Source organism: Hesperophylax consimilis, chromosome 8 (genome assembly GCF_061612785.1).
Source record: "Hesperophylax consimilis isolate HC1 chromosome 8, BYU_Hcon_1.0, whole genome shotgun sequence".
Classification (NCBI taxonomy): domain Eukaryota; kingdom Metazoa; phylum Arthropoda; class Insecta; order Trichoptera; family Limnephilidae; genus Hesperophylax; species Hesperophylax consimilis.
The window spans coordinates 2,636,649-2,659,592 of NC_142843.1; the positions used below are offsets into that span (position 1 = coordinate 2,636,649).

The 22,944-nt window shown below is 35.1% G+C and overlaps 1 protein-coding gene across 1 annotated transcript in view; it reads left to right on the plus strand.

Annotated features, from left to right (window-relative positions):
• LOC149421403 (obg-like ATPase 1) overlaps positions 1–22,944 on the plus strand; it is a 69,063-nt gene that overhangs the window by 25,733 nt on the left and 20,386 nt on the right. Inside the window, exons 5-8 of the mRNA XM_089634745.1 lie at positions 15,700–15,875; positions 17,471–17,548; positions 17,646–17,743; positions 18,834–18,974. Of these exons, the coding sequence (XP_089490871.1) occupies positions 15,700–15,875; positions 17,471–17,548; positions 17,646–17,743; positions 18,834–18,974 (493 nt within the window). The remainder of the gene's footprint in view (positions 1–15,699; positions 15,876–17,470; positions 17,549–17,645; positions 17,744–18,833; positions 18,975–22,944) is intronic.

The window sequence follows — 22,944 nt, forward strand, 5'->3', positions numbered from 1 at the left end:
AAATCGGCTCTCCATTATTTACATATCTAATCACAAGTGTCAGTTGATCTACGTGTGCTGCATCCGGTGTAGAGTCTACAATTAAAGAAGTATTTCGCTTCTTTTATCTCATCACCAATGCATTTCAGTACTTTCTCAGCCATTAAGCAAATGAACTCGTCGCAGACAGTTTTTGATAGGTAGCTAGTAGTTCCAGATCCCTGGTTTGCATGTCTTTCAATATGCTTGGCTAAAAATGGATCAAACTCTGCTATTAATTCAAGTAGCATTATGTAATTCTCACTGTGCGGGTCAGCAAATTTTTCATTACTTCCTCTGAAAGCGAGATCTCTTGATGCCAATCCTTTCATTACAGTAAAGACCCTCTTTAAAATTTTCTTCCAATAAGCAATATCCTCATTTAGTTGGGCACTTTTAGTGAAATCACAGGAATTGTTTTGTTCGAATCCATTTCTTGCAATAATGTCTCTCGTCGAATCGTTTATTTCCCATAAGGCTGGATCTTTGTTCAGTTTTGTGGTTGATTGTATTTCAGTAGTTTTCGCGACAAGAGACACTTTTTCACAGCGTGACCTCAAATTCCTGTCACTTGTTGATGGTATTTCACTGTCAGAAATGTCGGAATCAGAAGGACGAACAGGTTTTACTAAACATGGCTGATCTGACTGATTGAGATGATGCATACTCGTCAGCTCAATTGGAATACCAGTACCTTGATCTTCCTTATTACTACTACTCCCACTCCCCGAGTTCTCTTGTGAAATACTTAATGAATCGTTGCTGTTTTCACTTTTAAAAAAAGTTTCTATTTCCCTGATTTTCTGAAAAGCATGTTGTTGTTTATCTTTTTTAATTTTGATATCTTTCGGTACTCAGCACCACTCAGTCGCTTCCTTCCATCACTCATTTTTCGTCCGTATATGAATATGAAGTATTTAGAAAAATCTGTTAAAAGAAAAAAAATATATCTAAAACGCCGACTTTTAAAGGTTCTGGACTAGATGACGCTGTATTAAAGGTCATAGACACTCTGAATTTTAATGTTTTTGAAACTTGAGTAATCTTTTTTTTTGTTAGCGAGCCGAAAACATTTAGTTAGCGTTATCTATCTAGCCCAGCAGAACCAGAATATGTAATAGTATTATTTATTATTGTGTTAACATACTCACCTTTCACACCCCTGTGAACAGAAACTGGAGCGTAATCAAGAACGCACTTCCACTTAACTTAAAATTCGCCAACATTGTACAAAAAAGTGAAATGTATTCGGACTCGTTACAATCTGGTAGGATATCAAATCGAATAAAACGTTGCGAGTTGCGACAAGTGCGATGTTTCCGAAATGGACACATGGACAATGGACATTGCCGCTTTGCACTGCCGCACAGTGGGCTGAAAATCGGCTTTCATAGACATAGAGACTTGAATTTTCAAGGGTATTTTTTTTGGCTAGAAATGGATTCTGCTGATCATTACTATGCTATAAAATGTCGTACGAAGCAATTGCGTGTACAAATGAAGGAGTTATAATTTTTTTAAGAAAAATTTGTATGGCGCTGACATTAAAAATGAGGCTATCTCTGGAATCATAAAGTTGGCCGTTCTATCCTTACACACAGATAATACTACTATTTATTTGTATTTTTTTGACATACTTCATATTGTGGCGCAAGGTGCGATTTTTTTTTGAAAAATCCTCAAAGTTGAAAAAACCCTTTTTAATGTTGATGATTCATTTTAATGCTTAAATGCTTTTGGGCTTGCAGTGTAAATAAAATATTGTAAACTAGACAAAGCATACTCATATGTAAAGCATTTAAGCATTAAAATGAATCTTCAACATAAAAAAGTTTTTTTTTCAACTTTGAGGATTTAAAAAAAAAAAATCACAAGTTTCGCCACAATACGAAGTATGTCAAAAAAATACAAATAAATAGTAGTATATTTGTGTGTAAGGATATAATGGTCAACCTTATGATTCCAGAGATAGCCTCATTTTTAATGTCAGTTCCATACAAATTTTTCTTAAAAAAATGATGACTCCTTCATTTGTACACGCAATTGCTTCATACAAATTTTTATAGCATAGTAATGATCAGCAGAATCCATTTCTAGCCAAAAAAATACACTTGAAAATTCAAGTCACTATGTCTATGAAAGGCGATTTTCAGCTCACTGTGCACAGTTTTTTGGCTTGGAGTGTAAATAAAATATTGTAAACTAGACAAAGCATACTCATATGTAAAGCATTTAAGCATTAAAATGAATCATCAACAAAAAAAGATTTTTTTTCCACTTTAGGATTTAAAAAAAAAAAATCGCACCTTGCGCCACAATATGAAGTATGTCAAAAAAATACAAATAAATAGTAGTATTATCTGTGTGTAAGGATAGAACGGCCAACCTTATGATTCCAGAGATAGCCTCATTTTTAATGTCAGCGCCATACAAATTTTTCTTAAAAAAATTATAACTCCTTCATTTGTACACGCAATTGCTTCGTACGACATTTTATAGCATAGTAATGATCAGCAGAATCCATTTCTAGCCAAAAAAAATACCCTTGAAGATTCAAGTTTCTATGTCTATGAGAGCCGATTTTCAGCCCACCGTGTGCCGGCCGGCCCGGCGCGAGCGTGATACGGTATATTATGTGTCGCCCCCGATCCGCCGCCCGCCACCCTTGCCGCCCGGGCAGTAGCATCAATATAACTAACTATCTAACTAAAGTACTAGGAATTAGCACCTTTAAAAAATGATACTTATCGTCTAATAGCTATAAAACTCTGTTTATCCACAGGGACTTTTTTGTTTATAATCGCATACACGGCTTACCAAAGCGAGCGAGTGCCGCCCCCTGAACACTGCCGCCCCTAGGCCGCGGCCTATAAGGCCTATTGACAAATCCAGGACTGATACTTAGGTGATGTCGATATATTTAATATTAACTTTGCGAATTTTGTGGATTACGTAAAAGACTTATCACTATTCCTAAATGGAAGTTATATTTTTGTAAGCCAGTCAAATCGCTGTATTTATTAATTTATGTTCTTGTTATTTTTAATATTTCTTTCTCATGTTTCAAAACTGTCATTAAAATTGTACCACCTACATGTAAAAGCCCTCTGGGCGTTAAATAAATGAATGAATAAATAAGACACCTACTTTAGGAAAAGTATTACCTAATGAAGTTTTTCAAACGATTTTTTCATTGCGACCACTTACTGCTATAAAATATTACCAATTTATTAAGAATATCTTCCAATGATTCATAATCCGGTTAAAAACGGGATTGCAGACCCTTAACGAATGAATTGATATGTTTCCTAATAAACTGTCAGGATGGTTTGTTTCACAGAATTTGAACAATTCATCCAATTTCACAGTTGATTTTCAAGTTGTTTGAAGGTTCTATACAAGTTCTGTTATTATATCATTATTATCCAGTTATTTTACAAAGCTGAAATAATAACAGAACTTCAAAATCAACTTTGAAATTTGATGACTTATTCAAAATTTGTGAAACAACCCGTCCTTAGTAAAATATGAACGTATTATCACGATGTCCGAACACATGTTCACAAAAATCCTAATATTCCAGCATTTCGTCATTATATATTAAGAGGAACGGCTATGCGATCTTCTTCATACAAAACTTCAATTTGATTTGAGGCCAAAATACTATACCCAACTGAAGGATTATTTTTTAAATCAAAAAGTATATCAAATATCTAGTACGGATATGTGTTTTTTTATGTATTTGTGTTTTGAATTAGTAAATATAGGCTATTATATAAAAGTATTCATTTTTCACAATTTTTGTAAGTCAATGATAATTTAATAAAAAGTAATAATACTCTTGAGACATTAACACAAATCAAAGACTTAGACATCACTTTTCAATCAATTCTTTCATTTGTTGACCACATAACAGAAATCTCTAATAAGGGCTTAAAAATGTTGGGATTTATAACTAGGCTAACCAGAAATTTTAACAATATAAAGTGTATTAAATTGTTACATTTTGTCTATGTAAGAAGTCAACTTGAGTACAATTATCCTGTCTGAAACCCACATTATAATACACTAGCAGTTAAAAACCCGCTCCGCGGGTTTTTGCTGCTAGGCCCTGCGGGCGGCACTTCGTTGGGCTTCGCCCAGTTTGAGTGATACTAACAGTTACATTTAATAGGTAGATATTAGATCAATGGGTAGATATATAATAGAAAGACATTCTGAACCATTAAACACCCCTCACCCCAAAATAAATCTCGTCAATGAGAAAAATGTTTCCTCTTCCATACCACCGAAATGATTTAATTTTTAAATCGAAACTTAAATTGCAAAATATTTATATGTAATTTGAAAATAAAAAAATATCAACATATTACAATATTACATATAACTTTGGTAAAATAATATACTCTTACCAAAAGACTGTCAAAGTAATTACATTTTTTTTAAAATATATGAAGAATTATTTTATTGGGATAAGTCCTAAAAATCTACATATTTGGGTGAAATAATATTACGCTCTTACCTAACGATTGTCAAAGTAAATACACCAAAACTCTCTTAATTCTTAGGCTGGAAAACCTTACAGGTGGGATAAATTGAGTCAAAAAACAAAACTTTTTAAGCAAGTACAATTTATTATACTTTTATTTTTTACAATCTACAACATAATATTATACACTTTCATTAGGAAAAAATCTCTTTATAAACAATATTATCCGTATACCAATCAGTCAGAATTTGTATAAATAACGATGACTGCGCTCAAACTGTCCATAAGAAAATACTGGTTCAGGAAGTAACAGTCCACCCCGTTCAAAAGTTTGTCCTTGAGATTTATTGATGTTCATTGCATAAGCTAATTTGACTAATTGTAACATCCGACAAAGTGTTTTAAATTCTAGGAATGAAATGTACTGTACCTTTTCTGTTCCCCGTAATGATTTTGGCTTGAATTAAGTTACAGCTGAAATTTTTATAGCACCGCTTTTGTGAGATATCAGCTCAGGGGCGCTTTCCGTTGAAGTACATCCTCATTGATAGCATAAACATGACTATTTTTAGGGCACAATATGGTACGTTGACTCATCACTAAGGCATCAGGAGTTGTATGTGTCTCACTGTATATATAGTGAATAATATCTTGACAAATATTTACATTGGGAATAAGCACAGATGATTCTAATGTTCCTTCTACCGAAGGAAGTTTGCCATCTTCCAAGTCCAAAAGCCATTTAGAAAATATATTTTCACTTTCTAAAGCTCTGACATTTGTTTTTAATTGAAAAGTTTTCAAATGGTACCAAAGTATGCTGCTTTTTATGCAAGCGGCAATTAATTGTCCTCGTGAAGTACGTCGACACACTGGAAGGATCTGACGAAAGTCTCCGCCCAAAACAATAACTTTGTTACCAAAGACAGAATCACTTCCCATGATATCACGTATAGTACGCTCAATAACTTCTAAAGCTACACCTGGTGCTTCATCCCATATTATAATATCTGCTTCCGTTATAATTTTCCGATTCTTTGATGTGACCTTACATGTTGTATTGTCCTGTAAATTGATGGGTAAATTAAAAGCAGTATGATAAAACTCTTTTACCTTTTCGTCTTAGAGTGTGAATTAAAGTTTAGTAAAGGTATGTTTTCCATGTTTCGCCTGGGCCATCAATGAAGAAACATTCATTGTCATCATTTTCATGTGAAAAAACTTATTCAAAATAGAATTATATGCTTGAAGTTGTTCGTCATTGAGTTTGGCAGCCATCAATTCACCTAAAGTGTTTTCAGAAATTACATTAAAATCAGATACTTGTCCAAAACTGCAACTTTCATCAGGTTCAGGTAAGCCCTGCATTCTGCAAGATGAATTCTCCTTCATAAGAATATCCTGTATGTTTAAAAGACAAAGATTAATTAATAGCTGTTTCTTCAGCAACACCACGATGAAAAAAATCTTCAGCCGAAGATCGAAGGGATACATTGTATTAAAATTAAAACAAATAGATGTCTAAGAATTTTAGGCATCAAATACAATGAAGCCTCCGTCATGCACTGCGTCCATTCTCGTATGTCATCAATGATGTTGTCGCCTCCCCGCTGTCGCCTCGTCCACTTTTTACCAGCTGAAAAGACATAGTTATTTGGTACATCTTGATACAGAATAGAGCGTCCCTCAATATCTTTAAGATTTAATTGGAACCACGCTGTTAAAGAGGTGTTCCTTGTAGATGCTTCCCTAAGAGCCTGTTCCTCCCGCCCCTCTACAAAATAAACAGATTGGCTGTCGGGTAAATGTAAAGCCAGAAGTAAAATTGAGTGAGATTGATCATGTATAGATAAGTGAGAAAATCTCTAAAAACCCAGTATAAATAAATAAATACTATCCAAAGAGGAACAAATTTCAACATTAATATGAGCATCATATTTTTTGCTAAGGAATGCATTATATGGAACAACAAATCGATTGTCGATACGTATATCCCGAACAACGTGATTTTCAGAAAAATTATCACGTATCCTGTACTCTGGGTAACCTGCGGAATTATTATCAGTAGCATCTTTAAATGATTTGGGGAATTTTTTAGAGCACTTACCGTATACCATGCAGACTGACCTTGGATTAAGTACGCCACATGGTCCATGAATGTTATTTTTTTAAATAATATGGTACAAAGCCGTTCTTCGGATGGGGTAGTTCTGCAGATACGGCATTATCAATATCAGAAGCTGTATACAACTTATCTTGGCTGCAAAGTGTAAACACACCATGTAGATGAGGGAGTCCTCTTTTTTGCTGATCAATTACAGAAGTATACACCCAACAAATTACCTTTCCAAAAACATGTTTCTCAGTCATATCATGAATAAATTCCTTGACTTTTAGATGGAAAACCTTGGCTACTATATCAGGCCTGTCCGCGGCCGATTGATAATGTTCCAATTCGGTTGGTATTTCTGTCCATTTGGGATTGCATGTAAAAGTTATGACGACGACAGGACGACCAAATTTACGTACCATTGCCATTGAAACTTGATAAAGTTTATTCACATGGCGTGGTCCACCAGTAAATGAAGATGGAAGAATGACTGTATTACCTGCACATACTCCTCTATCAGTGGCTAAATTTCTTACATGGTTTTGCAAACCTTGATAGCATTCCACTCTGAGGTGTCGTTGGTTTTTCCTAATGTAATCTAGGCGACCAGATTGGTAAATAATGTAAGCATGAATTAAATACTGTTGAAAAAGTTTACCCGCATAATGGATTGGATTAAATATGTTTCTTCGCACTGCTAATTTACTTGCATAAAACTACATAGCAGTTACAGTATGACATTGAGCAGTACAGAAATCAGCATGATGCTGAAAGCCTGGAGTCCAACCACATTTACCTGATGGAAATAGTAGTGGGAAAACCATGGGATCTAAATGCTTTGATAAAGTTGCCATCCTTTGAGGTCCTTCAACATTTTTAGGTTAAACAGCGATATCTATACCCGATGACAAATTCCCGTCTGTCTGCTACGTAAACCATAGCGATATCGTGAGAACTGGTTGGAGCATTGTACCTCTGATGAACGTGTAAATAATAGACGTATATCTCTCACCTGCCCACCCTCAGCCGCAATGCGTATTTCTTCTTCCTCGACAGCTTCTTTTAGTTCAATCATCAATTATTTGCATTATATTTTTATAGCAATCGGCATAACATGGATGACTCATACGCACTCTAACAGCCTCATCAGGATCATATAGATAAAGCTGAGCATAGGAAGGTATTTTACCTGCAACTTGTATACTTCTGGAAGTCAGATGATAAACCTAACCAATTTTTTTAAAACAATATGGACCATTACCTGGGATATTAGCTATTTGTGCTCCAAATGAGGCAAATCTATTAACACTGTATACATCAAGTAGCATTTGTATTGACAAACAAAATTCCTAAAGTTTTTAGATTGACTACAATCTCCTGTCAATCATTCGTGCTGGAGGATAAGCTAAAATTTGTAGTATATGGCACTTCAATCGCTTGGTAAATTTCCCTCTCATTCGAACATTCCGAAATTTGACCAATTCTGGTAAAATATTGCCCACATACCTTTTAGCCATAGTAATTAAATTGAAATAATAATCTGAAAACAAACATTTCTTTTTAGCGATTCACAGCGATAGTTTTTAAAAGAAATATCTACGGTTATCACGTCAATAATAATTCTGTAATTATCACATATTAAACATGACAGCTGATGACAGCGAATGGGGTCGGTGTTGTAATATCAAAAAAAATAATTAATTACGTATTTAAGTATCGAGTGGAACTGGTTATTTTTTATTTAATTTATGATGGTGGATTTATAATTATAAATTATATTTATTATTTATAATTATTTATAATTATAATATATCTCACATTAAATAATCACACTGACATTGTACATTGCTTGACACTAACTGGCTATAAAAGTTTTTTACATTTTTTCCATATACGCTGGCAACACTGAACAATCTGTCTTTCGCGTGAATAATGATAAACGTCAAATTTTAATACGTAATTGTGGATAATTTTTACTGTAATGTAATGAATCCAATGGATTGTCAACTTTCTAAAACATATTTTCTTCGATATTATCCAAAAATTATATGAGCATCGTGTCATTTTCAAATCGTGCCTTAATTTTCAAGTTAGCGGAATTTAACTGAAACAGACAATTTAAATTTGACCAATGAGAGGGCCTACACCGTCCAGACGCTAGAGTATTAATAATATCAGATGTACAAGCTGTTGAAAGAATACAAAACAAATTCTTACGTTTTATAAATTTTGAAATGGTTATTCCTGCAAGTATGTTTTTTTATTTTTATTTTATTTATTTGGGAAAATCAACAGATTATTTACATATATAAGAATAAACTAAATAATATAGATAAAATCCAATAACAGATTTTCACTTAAAATTATAATAATAATAAAAAATATTAAAACAAGAAACTAAGGGTTCTGTACCCGTGGCCTGAGAAATTTACAAAAAATACAAAATTGTAAATAATAAATAAAAAATAATAACAGATCTAGGAACACAAATAATATACTAATAACCAGCTAAATTTCAAAAATTTAAATTTAACTGATATACTAATAACCAACTAAAATTCAAAACAAAATGTATTGTAAAATTTCAACACAGCAGCAATCAATAACACTACACAATAGCAATAATAACAATATAATAAATGTATACCTACAACTAAATTGAACACATGAGTATAAATTGGAAGGTAAGTAACTGGAAAGGATTCAAAGCAATAACATGATAACTTCAAGTAGAATATTTAAAATTATTTAATGTTAGTTATTACATATCTTTTAAAGGTTCCTAAATTACTTGAGAATATGTCCATATCATTAAAATTCTTATTAAATATACTACAGGCTCTGAATATAAACGCATTTTGTCTTATATTAGTAGAACATTTATGGAGATGAAAAAGTGATTTTTCTCTAGTTCTAACGCTCGGAACTCTAAAATTAATTTCAGACAGAAGGGGAGAACAATCAATAAAGCCATTGATAATTTTATGGAGATATATTATATCTGCGGAGTCTCTTCTAGTTTTTAATGGCTTAAGTCCATAAAGGTCCATCGAGCTGTTTACGTCAAGGTTTGAATTTAGTTTGAAATTTAAATGATGGACAAATTTTCTTTGGATGGCTTCAATGCGATTTATGTAAATATTATATTGAGGATTCCATATGGGAGAAGCGAATTCAAGATGACTGCGAACATAAGAAAAATACAATATTTTAAGTGTTATGATATTATTAAATTCTTTTCCAATACGGAATAAGAATCCTAGCATTCTAAGGGCTTTCTTAACAATCATATCAATATGAGCCTCAAATGTAAGTTTACTGTCAAGTATAACACCTAGATCACGAATTTGTGTAACTTTTTTGAGTAGTTGGCCAGCTATATGATAATTATGGTCAAACTTAATTTTATTTCTAGTGAAGGTAATTACATAACATTTAGAAGTGTTCATGTTGAGACGATTGCGGATACAATAATCATTAAGCCTATACAGATCTTCTTGTAGTTTAAAGCAGTCAATTATAGAATTAATAGGCAGGAATATTTTCATATCATCAGCGAAAAGTAGAACATTTGCATAATTAAAGCATTTTATAATGTCGTTGATGAAAATTGTAAACAGTAACGGTCCCAGGTGAGATCCTTGGGGCACACCTGAGGGTATATTTACAATCTCAGAGATGAAGCCATTTATTGTTACTCCCTGAGTGCGCCCATTAAGATAGGAGACTAACCATCTATATAAATCCCCATGAATTCCCAAAGCTAGTAATTTGGACAAAAGAAGACTGTGGTCAATTTTAACAAACGCTTTTGAGAAGTCTGTATAGATTACGTCAACTTGGATTTGATCATCCATTGATTTAGTAATATTTTCAATGAAAATGGCAAGATTAGATACAACCGATCTTTTTTTCATAAAGCCATGTTGGTTCACGAGTATTACAGACTCGATGCAGTTATATAGTTGTTCATGAACAATTTTTTCAAAAATTTTACTAAAGATTGGTAATTTAGATATCGGTCGATAGTTCTGGACATCATTTTTAGCCCCAGACTTAAAAACAGGTGTGATGAGAGCACTCTTCCAACGATCAGGAAAGATACCTTCTTTCAATGAGGATTGAAAGAGCAATAATAGGGGCTTCGAGATTACCTTGCTACACATTTTGATAAAGAAAGCCGGAATTTTATCACTACCCGCACCCAGTGAGCTAGAAATAGTATCGATTATTTTTTCTATTTTTTGTTTTGAAACTGATACCGAGGAGATATTAACTTGATTGTCAAAATGATAGTTGGTAGAGTGTACATCGGAAATAGTGTTGTAATTAAAGGTGGAGACGAAATGCTGTGAGAACAGGTTACATATTGCGAAAGGATTTTCAGCAGTCACTTCGCCCAGTTTCATAACATGAGGCAAACCAGAATTATTTCTTTTTCCTTTAACATAAGACCAAAAGTTTTTAGGGTCACGAGATATATTAAGTTCAGCGTTTGTTATAAATTGTTTAAGACATTCTCTAGACAATTTCTTTTGCCTTGATCTAAGGATACAGAATTCATGGTAGTCTAAAGGATTGGACCACCTTTTCCACATTTTAAACACTTTATATTTTTCCTTAGTCAGTTTTATTAGGGCTGGACTAAACCAATAGGGATAAGAATTATTAATATGAACTTCCTTTGACGGGACGTTTAATCGAATGATTTCATATAAAATTGTATAAAAGCGGTCAATAGCAGTATTGGTTGATAGGTTTAAAAATTCTGCATCCCAATCAATACTACTAAGGACGTTATTTATTGTTTCATAGTTAGCTTTCCTAAAAAGATTGATTGTTCGTTTGTTGTCCACCATAGGAGTTTCCAGAGATATGTTAATGTCAACAAGAATGCTTTTATGATGTTTACATTCAGGGATGAGATACTGGTCAGTATTTGATACAATTACAGGGATCGAGCTAAAAACAAGGTCTAGGTATGTATGATTATTATTTGGAAAGGTGCAGTACTGTGATAGATCAGTAAATGAAAGGGTGTCAGATAGTTTGGAAATAATTTCAGATTTAGAGCCATTCGTAATATGCATACTATTACCATTACTTAAAGACCAGTTAATTTGAGGTAAGTTGAAATCACCCGATATGACAAAATGATCATCGTGATGTAGTCCTCGAAGTTCACATAATTTATCCATGAATTCATTTATATTTTGTGAGTGATTGACTCCTGGAGGTATGTAAACACAGCATAAATGAATTTTTATGAAATTATTAATCTTAACAGTCACCCAGATGTCTTCAGCATTCGTGTTAAAATCCTTACGTTCATGAGCTATGAGGTGCTTCTTCAACGCAATCATTACTCCACCTCCTCTTTTTTGCTCATTGCGATCGCGCCTAAATACCAGGTAACGGTTGTCAAATAGCTCTTCACTAGCAATACTGTCTACAAGCCAAGTTTCAGTTATCATAATAATATCATAGTTGTTATTGGTAACATTAAAATAAAATCTATCAGTCTTAGAACGCAGTCCAGTCACATTTTGATAATATACATTCAACATTTTAGTACATTTAGTTGATAATATATATAAAATATAAGATTGATAAAATAGTTGTAAGCATGTTCTAGTAAATTATAAATATTAGAGTGGTGTTGTAGTAACGCAAGCAGAGTAATTGTAGGATAATTTGGATTAAAGTTGGTAGTTTTAAAAGAGTTAGTTGTTAATATTATACAAATAAAGAAAAACCAGTACAAAGGATGATATTTTAAAGTAGGAAAAAAGATAAGGTAGATAGGAAAAATAAATTGATAATAGCTTATAGTCACACGAGACGATGCTAAATCTAAGAAGATTATCAGCAAAAAACCTGAGTCACGTCAGATTCCAATGTCACCTGAATAATGGGACTAGTTTCATTTTTGCGTATAAAAATTTTTCCGTATTTGATCCATCTGAATTTAAAGTTTTTATCCTTGCTTAAGTCTCTCACTGTCTTGAAGAGCGCACGGGTTGCAGCAGTCAGATGCTCGTTGACATAAATTCTGGAGTCCCCGGGAAGCTTCAAATCACTTGAGTTAAGACTGCCTTTCTTCCTTATAGCAGCAAGAAAGTTATCTCTACTGCGGCTGGCTGTGAACTTTACTACAATTGGACGAGTAAATTTAGGATTTTCTCTGGGTAATTCCTTGACCCTTGTACGAGAGATTCCATCAATATCATTTGGGAGAACATCAACACCTGCCTTGGCTCCTAGCAATTTTATGATATCTATTAAATTTTCATTTCTTTTTTCCGGTATGCCAATAATTTCCACGTTATTTTTTAATGAGGTTTGCTCAAGACGGTTTAATTTGGACAATACCAGATTATTGTTGAACTACAACACTCAATGTTAATTTATATGAATATGCTCAAATCGTCAGACAGAATAATTTTCACTTACTTGGTATTTCTGTATAAAACTCTAAATGATTTAGTGGATCGTCGGTATTGCTAGAATTGATATAGCTTCCGGATTCCACAACGTAATATTAGAAGTCAGGATTTATTTTAGTGCAGAAATTCTGGGACTAACTACCATATGTATTCCTCTTTGCCCAGAATACTAATGGAGGGAAACAATTATACCAAGTCAGTGGACATCTTCAATTTATCTTTAAACAAATATAAAATGTTGTTAATTAAGCAATTCAGTTATGTACAATAAATAATTTATATTTCTTAATATTCATATGTAAAATCCCCGAAAAAGGGCGTTAAGGCGATGCACTACGTCGTGTAATATTTTAAATTGAGCCGCTATCAATAATAACCCTTACGTAGATGGCGATAAAAATTTTAAAATAAATTTAAATTCCCGCATAAGTAGGAGATTTTGAACTTTAAAGCAGTTTTCATAGGCCTTTACATTATATTTTTCTGGGCTTATAAAAAGACTTATCTAAAAAATACTCGATTATTTCAAAGGCCAAGATGTATTCTACTCGCAATATTTAATTAAAGCACCTGAAACATTTCTAGGCGACCAAATTTTCAAACCAAAAACACATGATTTTGAATTACTACGTATGGCATCGCCTTAATTGCCCATTTTTATAATTTTCAACACCAATTAATAAAGTAGCACATATCCGTACTAGATTTTTGCTACACCCTTCGATTATAAAACGAATTATTCAGTTTGGTTAGATTTTTTGACCTCAAATCATCTTTCAACCTCATTCCCTAGTCAAATGCGGGTGCATAAACACGTGTTCCGATGTACTAAGATTTTATCAGAAAACTGTCTGCAATCCAAGAAATTTTTAATAAATTAGCAATACTCATTTTTGCGTGCGCTATATCGCCACATATAGCTATAATAAGATTTTTTTGTTATTCCGGTCGCGGTTTGAGTTTGTATGAATATACTTCGCCGCCATACTCGGAAAATACGAAATAATTATTTTTCTATCGTAAATTTTAAATCTATTTGATTGTCCCTGGTGAGCATAGTGCAGTCTAGGCGGATTGTACGGAAGCAATAAAAGTGTTGCACGACTGCAAAGACCGCAAATTGTACCTATTTGTTATCACGCGACCTTATAGGTGCCCTTGCCTTTCTACCATTGCGGCATTGTATCCGCAGCTTCATTCCCGGTAATGTTGCGATTGTGGAATGAATTGAGAACCTTACAGGTGCCCTTGCTTTACACAGAACCGGGTAGGCAATCTTACCTAATGATGTATCCGCTGCTTCCCGGTAATGTTGCGATTGTGGAATGAATGGAGAACCTTACTTTACACGGAACCGGGTAGGCAATCTTACCTATTGCCTTTATCATTATGATATTGTATCAGCAGCTTCATTCCCGATAATGTTGCGATTGTAGAATGAATGGAGCACCTTACTTTACACAAAACCGAGTAGGCAATCTTACCTAATGCCTTTCTATCATTTTGCGTCTTTATATCCGCAGCAGCCTCATTCTCGATAATGTTGCAATTATGGGTTGAATTGAGCACCTTATAGGTGTTCACACCTTATACAGAATCGAGTAGGCAATCTTACCTATTAATCGACTTTATATTATCGTGTCATTGTAGCCTCAACTTCATTCCCAATAATGTTGCAATGGTGGATCGAATAGAGCACCTTTTTTTAAAGGGTGGAGACGATTTACACGTAGTTCCCGTGAGCACTTAGGCCATAGGTACATTGTGCTATCTCCCATTTTACCTCAATCCTTTAACAACAACCCAGTCCCTTTAATAAAGTTCACCAGGGTTGTTTTGGGTATGTGGCTATGTCTTCTGGTTCTATTGTATGTCTCCCCAGGTATCTGAGCCTAGTTCCCACCAGGGCAGGACATTGGCACCATAGGTGAATTGGAGTCTCTTCATCCTCTTCACATTTCCTGCATCTATTGGTGTTTTCCACTCCCAATATCTGCATGTGTCTCCTGAGATGGCAGTGTCCTGTTAGTAGTCCTACCAGTTCCCTCAGCGAGTTTCTGTCCATATCGAGTAGTTTCTTGGTTCGTCTAGGGTCTGGTCCTTTTATGAGTACTTTGGATTGTCTCATTCCATTGTCTTATCTCTCCCATTCTTTGCAATAATAGAGACAGAATGCAATCTTACCTGTTGCCTTTGTCATTGTGTAATTGGATCTGCAACTTCATTCCCGATAATGTTGCAATTGTGGATTGAATGGAGCTCCTATAAGGTGCATATATGTGCTATACAGGGTGTCCGGGGAAAAGGGATAGGCAATCTTGTGGCCCTTCTCTTTGTGTCATCGTATCCGCAACTCCATTCCCGATATTGTTGCAACGGTGCAATGAATGGCGCAACGTACAGGTACCCTTGCCTTTCACAGAACCGGGTATGCAATCTTACCCATTGCCTCTCTTATTGTGTCATTGTATCCGCAGCATCACTCCCTGTATTGTTGCGATGGTTGATTAAATCGAGCAAGTTGCAAGAGTACTTAATTATTGGAACAATTTCAACACTATATGAATATCAAAAATAAGATAAAAGCAAACTAAAGGACAGAAGATCCTCATTTATGATGTTTGTCCTGCCATCAGGTGCTTTCGACGATGAGGACGTGATCCACATCGAGGGTGAGGTGAACCCCATCAAGGACCTGGAGGTGATCGGCGAGGAATTGCGGCTGAAGGACGAGGAGTTCCTGACCACCTGCATCGCGCAGCTCGAGAAGGTGGCCGGCCGCGGCAACGACAAGAAACTCAAGCCCGAATATGTGAGTCCTCAGTCCTTAATATTATCAAACATCCTGGGGACCTAGCATGGAAGCAACGTCAACATGATAAGTCGACATGAGCCAGCACGATAGTTACATTTTAAGTTGACATCGACTGCTATACTTTTATGGCGGTTTTACACAATTATTTTTTTCATACCTTTATAATAATGTACGAAAATCGGTACCAAAATAGAACGTGTCTTTTTTTTACATCCCGAATTCACATGACATGACGACCCATATGGAAACTGGATGAAGAATAGCATCGTGTAAAGCGGCTTTTCGCGCCGTTTGCGGTTGCTTCGTTCTTTTCCCATCATTCGTGGCTCGTGGTCGTGTTTATCTCTAAATAGTAGAAAGCAAAGTTACGTCTGTCTGTTTGTGCGCTTAGTTCTTCTAAACTATGCAACGGGGGTTGATAGGGTTTTCACTATCATTTAGATATTTTCTTCCGGAAGGTTTACATATATAATACATGCATATTATATTTATAGAAAGTAGAAAAAAGTCGATGTTTTATAATCAGGCCGTAAAAATATATTTAGCACTACAATGCTAACGCTGTCAAAACCTTACGAGATACAATAAAAATAATGTACTACAGAATTGTACATCTTAAAAAGGCGCGATCAAAGATATTAGAAGAACGAGATGTGCTATGCGCAGTTCGTACTGAGTGGAATTGTTTTGCCGAGTGTCGCCGGTTTTGTTCACCAATACTACTGCACACCTTCGCTTACGCTAAGGTATCGCTAAGGTATCCGCACTAATACATAGAACAGATTTCTGTGCGTACACGTCCCGATACCGTTCAAAGTACCCTAATTAGTTAGTACTCCGGCTACGGTCCGGCGGCCAACATAGCATATCTCGTTCTTCTAATATCTTTGGGCGCGATGGTATATGTCTATCTCCTAAGGATAAGTTTGTTGTTATTAGTGTTTAGAGATGTTTAAATGGTGGAAGAAGTCGGGGACGCCCAAAGATATTAGAAGAACGAGATATGCTATGTTGGCCGCCGGACCGTAGCCGGAGTACTACCTAATTAGGGTACTTTGAACGGTATCGGGACGTGTACGCACAGAAATCTGTTCTATGTATTAGTGCGGATACCTTAGCGCAAGCGAAGGTGTGCAGTAGTATTGGTGAACAAAACCGGCGACACTCGGCAAAACAATTCCACTCAGTACGAACTGCGCATAGCACATCTCGCTCTTCTAATATCTTTGGGGACGCCCAAGGCTGCTTTTGGCTCAACGCTCATTAGATCCTTAAAATCACAGGGACGTATCCTACCAATATTGCTTATTTACCGATATGGTAGTGTCATGAGATAAATAATGAGATCCCTGAGGCGTATGTGTGGTAAAACCATGTTTGATCGTGTGAGGAATGTGGAGATCCGCTAAGAGTGCAAGGCTGATGTAAGCGTAATGAGTAAGATTAAGAAAGGGACGCTTAGATGGTTTGGGCATGTAGAGCGAAAGTTAGTTAGTTAGTAATGTCATGTCATGATAGGCCTCCAGGGAAAAAGTTCATATATATTATAAATTATGTAAGTTTTACTTATTCGTTTTTTCTTTATTTCTTAGGATGCCCTTCACAGAATCAAGGCCCTTTTGGTCGAAGAGAAGAAACACATAAGGTTTGGTGACTGGAGCGCATCTGAGGTAAGACCATACTCTTTATTTACTCTTTAATTAATACTTTACTTGTCGATATTTCGTCAGTATTTTACTTTAATCGACTAATTATTATTTCTTGCAGATTGAAGCTATGAATAAAAATCTGTTCCTGACATCGAAGCCTGCCATGTATCTGGTGAATCTCTCGGAGAAGGATTACATTAGGAAAAAGAATAAATGGTACAATATGGTTTTATTATTTTATTTTAAAATCGAGAAATAAGAAGCATGGCGGCTTCGAAACATGCGAAAGAATAGATACCCGTGTTTTACTCAATTCCTTGAGCGATGAAAAAAACTATCCTGCAAACCTTACCTACGCAACCTATTTAACCTTGTTTTTCTTTTATCACTTTTCATAACTTTATATTACTTTTAAAAGGTGTGTTGAATTGTTATCTTGATGAGTTATCCGGCCACCGTTTTACTCTGGGTCCTAATGTGTAAATACGAAAAAATTGTTACAATGTTGGTCAGGATTCCATGACGCTTGATCCCCTGACGGTTTATCCCTTGCGCACTTGATCCCCCAAAGGCTTTTATCGTATTTCCCCCAAGCTGACTGCACAAATAAATATTATTTTGCACTTATAGTCATATATTCATATCCAACGGTATATCATATGTAAATACCGCTTCGCGGATACTTAGTTATATTATATGTAGGGAGCCCTAAGCCATCTTACCTACAAGTATGTCGTGTCTTGAGAATTAGAATTAGAATTAGAATATTGCTTTAGAATTTCCACTAATTTTATTTTCATTTTATTTTCTTCAGGGCCTCCTGTGTGGAGTAAATATAAAAAAAAAAAAAAAAAACTCAAGATGCTTTCAGGTACAAGTATATCTACTACTAAATATATTTTTTGTTGTACGGCCGTATATTCTCTACACTATATTAAGGTACATTATCAGGGAGGAAGCACACCAGAAATAATCCTCCGGGGGATCAAGTGTCCGAGGGATCAAGTGTCCGAGGGATCAAGTGTCCGAGGGATCAAGTGTCCGAGGGATCAAGTGTCCGAGGGATCAAGTGTCCGAGGGATCAAGTGTCCGAGGGATCAAGTGTCCGGGGATCAAGTGTCCGAGGGATCAAATGTTCGTGGATCAACTTTTTTTTACATTAATCCCCAAAGATGACATAAACCCTTTGGAAAATAATATCCCTCAGGGCCTATGTCATCTTTGGGGATGCTGTGTGGAGGGTTTTTTTAATGAAAGGAAGGAGAAAAAGTGATATATAATTCTAATGCGTATGTTTGCTCCTCAGGCTGCCCAAGCTCAAGGAGTGGGTGGACAAAAACGACCCCGGATCTCTGCTCATTCCTTTCTCTGGAATCTTCGAGAACAAGATCGCTGACATGGAGCCTGATGAGAGAAGCAAATACCTGAAGGATAACAACATCACCAGGTGAGTTCTTCTGAAAGTCGTTTTAAAATGAAGTTGCCTGAGGTTGCGGTCCCCAGCGGATTTCTGATAACAACCCTTATAACAGTGTGGTATTGAACCGGCAGAGGAGGGGAGATAATATATGTATATCTATTTCTGTATTTAATAGTAGCTGGTGTTGCCCGGGTTTTGCGTTTTTCGAAATCGTAGTTAAAAACGAATAATTTTCCTCTCATTTTGAAGACGAAGTGTGCAGAATTTGGTCAAATTTCTGTTTTAAAGGGTGGGCGAAGGACTTTATTTTTCCTTTATTTTTTCCCAATACTTTTTTTACACATTTCGAAAAAAGTTATTTCTCTTTTTTACTTCTACCATCATGTGGAATCCCCTCCCCAAGTTAGCGCACTTTACCCCGGACACCCTGTACCACGCAACTTTACCCGATGTTTTTTGTTAGTACTGAATATATTCGATTTATGATTCCTATTATCATTACCACAAGCTTTGGTAGTTTAACCGTGTGGGCAGTGTAATCTAACCTAACCTAACCTAACACTAATTCAGTTAGAGATTCAAAGTTCTTTTAACCCTTCAGGTCTCATTCCGGTACATTTACCATATTATTTAATTAATATGGAAACACAGAACACTGCTTACTGTGGTTTAAAGCCAATGAATCCACCTAGATTTCACTGTTTGTTCCATATTTTTAGGTTATATAAATTGGCACATTATGGCAAGCGATCGCTCAAAACATATTGCAAACTTATTGCAAAAAATGCTCGAGTGGTTAAAGGTGCTGTCAGAAAGTTAGATAATTCCTGCGTATGCCCGCTTCACAATAACATCGAAATAAGTCGTATATTTGTGAACGTATTCGAAAACTAAAAACCGTTTTTGAAAGGCGATGAAACAATCTTTCACTATTAACTTTTTTAAAGTCAAACATGAAAAATTAAAAAAATAGCTCACCTTACATTTTTTCGTCTAAACACGGATCTAAAATTATTGATAAACGAAAAAATAACACATATTTTATTCGATAAATGTATTATAAACATTACTACCACTTCACTTTTTAATCGTTTCATATAAAAATAATTAGTAAAAAAATTCACAACTTTTCATAAATTTTTCTCAAATTGCGGTCGGAACCTTTGTTTTCATAGAGGTGTATATTTGAATTGTTCTGTGGTTAACTTTTTTCTGTATTCAAATATAAATCTTGGTGTTTTTTTTTCTTTCTAACTTTTCTTTTCTTTCTATGAGACCATATGAGCTGTTCCGAAATGCGAACAAATTCACTCTACGGGTAATAGTTTGTTCCCAAAACCAAACAAATAAGCCTGAGGAGTTAATATTTGACATCTTTGCCCGGTTTACATAAAGTTCAATATAACACAAATTCCCTCGAAGTTAGCAACCCAACTGACGAATTCACCTTCGAGTATTTCACTATAAATTCTAAACATCAATTTATTTATGCTAAAAATTCAAAGTCGATTCCCTATTATTTTCACCGCTGTTCTCTCAACGATCCTAACGCGATCTCTAAAAAATCCACCTAGAAACAAACCTGCCACAAAAAAAAACATCTTGTAGAAAACAATAAAATGTCCGAAGTGCATTAACTTTTTATCGATCCTCGAATCATCTCACAACATCATTATAATATTAAAAAAATAACGATGTTCACATCAATAATAATTCCACAATCAACTCTCGATTTTTTCTTCGCCCCTTCTCACCTCCCCTAATACGAGTTATGGGCGAGGGAGTGAGATGTCCTTAGTAATAGGTCGCGCAGTTGGATAGTTCGATTGAATGAAGGTATCGATGTAATGACTGGTGATGGTGAGTGACCGCCGATAATGACAATGATGCCGAATGATAAGATGAAATGGAGGCTGGATGGACGCGGCTGTTTGTGTTTATGTGGACCTGTTTACTGCCCCTTGGACGCTTCACTTATCGGCTACTCCAGGGGCGCGCGACGGAAAACATTAGTCAAGCTTTCTAATCATGCAATTAATTTATTTTATTCAATACAACATTGAAATAACAATAATCGGTTACAGGTAAAATAATCGTATACAAAATGATCGTGTCTCTTAAAAGATCGTAAGCAAAATTATCGTAATCAAATAATAAGCAAATAATACGATCAAATGCCCTTATACAGGTTTTTCCAATAAGAGGTGTTATTTTGATATTGAATCGTAAAAGATCAATGGTTTCGTTGCTTGTGTGGCACGTAGCGCCGTCTTGTTGAAAGTAAACGTTGTCCAGATCAATTCCATCCAATTCCGGCCATAAAAAATCATTAATCATCTCTCGATAGCGCAATCCATTCACCGTAACTGTTGCTCCAGCCTCATTTTCGAAAAAGTAAGGTCCAATGACTCCGCCGGACCATAAACCGCACCAAACAGTCACACGTTGAGGATAGAGAGGCTTTTCAACAATAACTCTTGGGTTTTCCGAGCCCCAGATGCGACAATTTTGCTTGTTGACGAAGCCACCGAGGTGGAAAGTAACATCTACCGAAATAGCGGGCTATTCAAAATAACACCTCTTATTGGAAAATCCTGTATTTTCACCAACTCAAGAGCTAGTTCTCTTAATTGGTGTAGAAATACTAAAAAAACATATATTTTACTATTTGTTCTTACGTTCTTTTTGCCACCAAACGATTATTACGATCTTTTCACATACAATCTTTTTGCTTACGATCAAAACGTCGGTTACCATAGGTAAGATGATCGTAGGCAAATAATACGATAAAACGGTAATCTACAACCACTTACGATATTTTTACATACGACCATTTGCATACGATCTTTTGATCAAAATGTCGGTTACCCAATAATCAAACATTTTTTCACGTCTCGTTCACCTGAATTTCAACACTCTGATTGAACAATTAAAAAATCGATAATGTGGCGTCTTGCTTTATTTTTTTTACAGTTTAATGGGTGACTTTTCTAATCTCCCATATATCCTGATTTAAACCACGTTTATAGGTGAAAATATTTGCGTTTACAGGGAAAAAGTTGCATTGACCTGGAAATAGTTTCGTTGACCTGGAAATAGTTGCATTGATCTGGAAATAGTTGCATTGACCTGGAAATAGTTGCATTGACCTGGAAATAGTTGCGTTGACCTGGAGATAGTTGCGTTAACCTGGATATTTCAGATTAAAATATGGAAAATTGTCATTTCGAGGTTCGTCAGTGATGCCCAATGACGAATCAGTTCGCGAGTTTTTGTCGACAATTCAAACCAAAGATATTAGAACTAATTAATATCTTTGATTCAAACCGATTGTTCGACCAGCGAGTGGATCGCGCGCAGTTCAATGAAAAACTACTGAACATCGATATATGTTTTAAATGTTTTTTTTTGTAATAAACTTCGAATAAAAAGCTTCAATGTCTACTTTAATTGAAATTATATATGGTAAAATTTCCACCTAAAATACGCCCAAAATTATTGAGATATCACATGATTTCAACTTAATTTGTAGGTACAAGAATCAATCATTTATTTACTTTGGGGAGAGTGAAAAACGTACACCTAAATTCATATTTAGTAAAAATCTGGTAAAATTCCCGTACTCTGACTTTTTTTAAATGCACATAAATTGTTGAAATAATACTTTGTTTCAACTTAATCAGTACAAGAAAATTTGTTTGCGTCGGGGGAGATGGAAAACCTGCACAAAATAGGTTATTAGGTAGTTGTTTGGGTTATTTAAATAATTTGTGCGTACATGGTGAAAACTGCGGACGGGTTGTTTCGGAGAATTTGAACAATTCATCAAATTTCAACGTTCATTTACGGGTTCTGTGAAAGTCCTATTCAAATCCTGTTATTTTATCATTATAGGCTAGTTGCTTGACAGAACTGAAATAAAAACAGAACTTAAAAATATCTTTCACAGAACTTGAAAATTAACTTTGAAATTTGAAGAATTGTTCAAGTTCTCCGA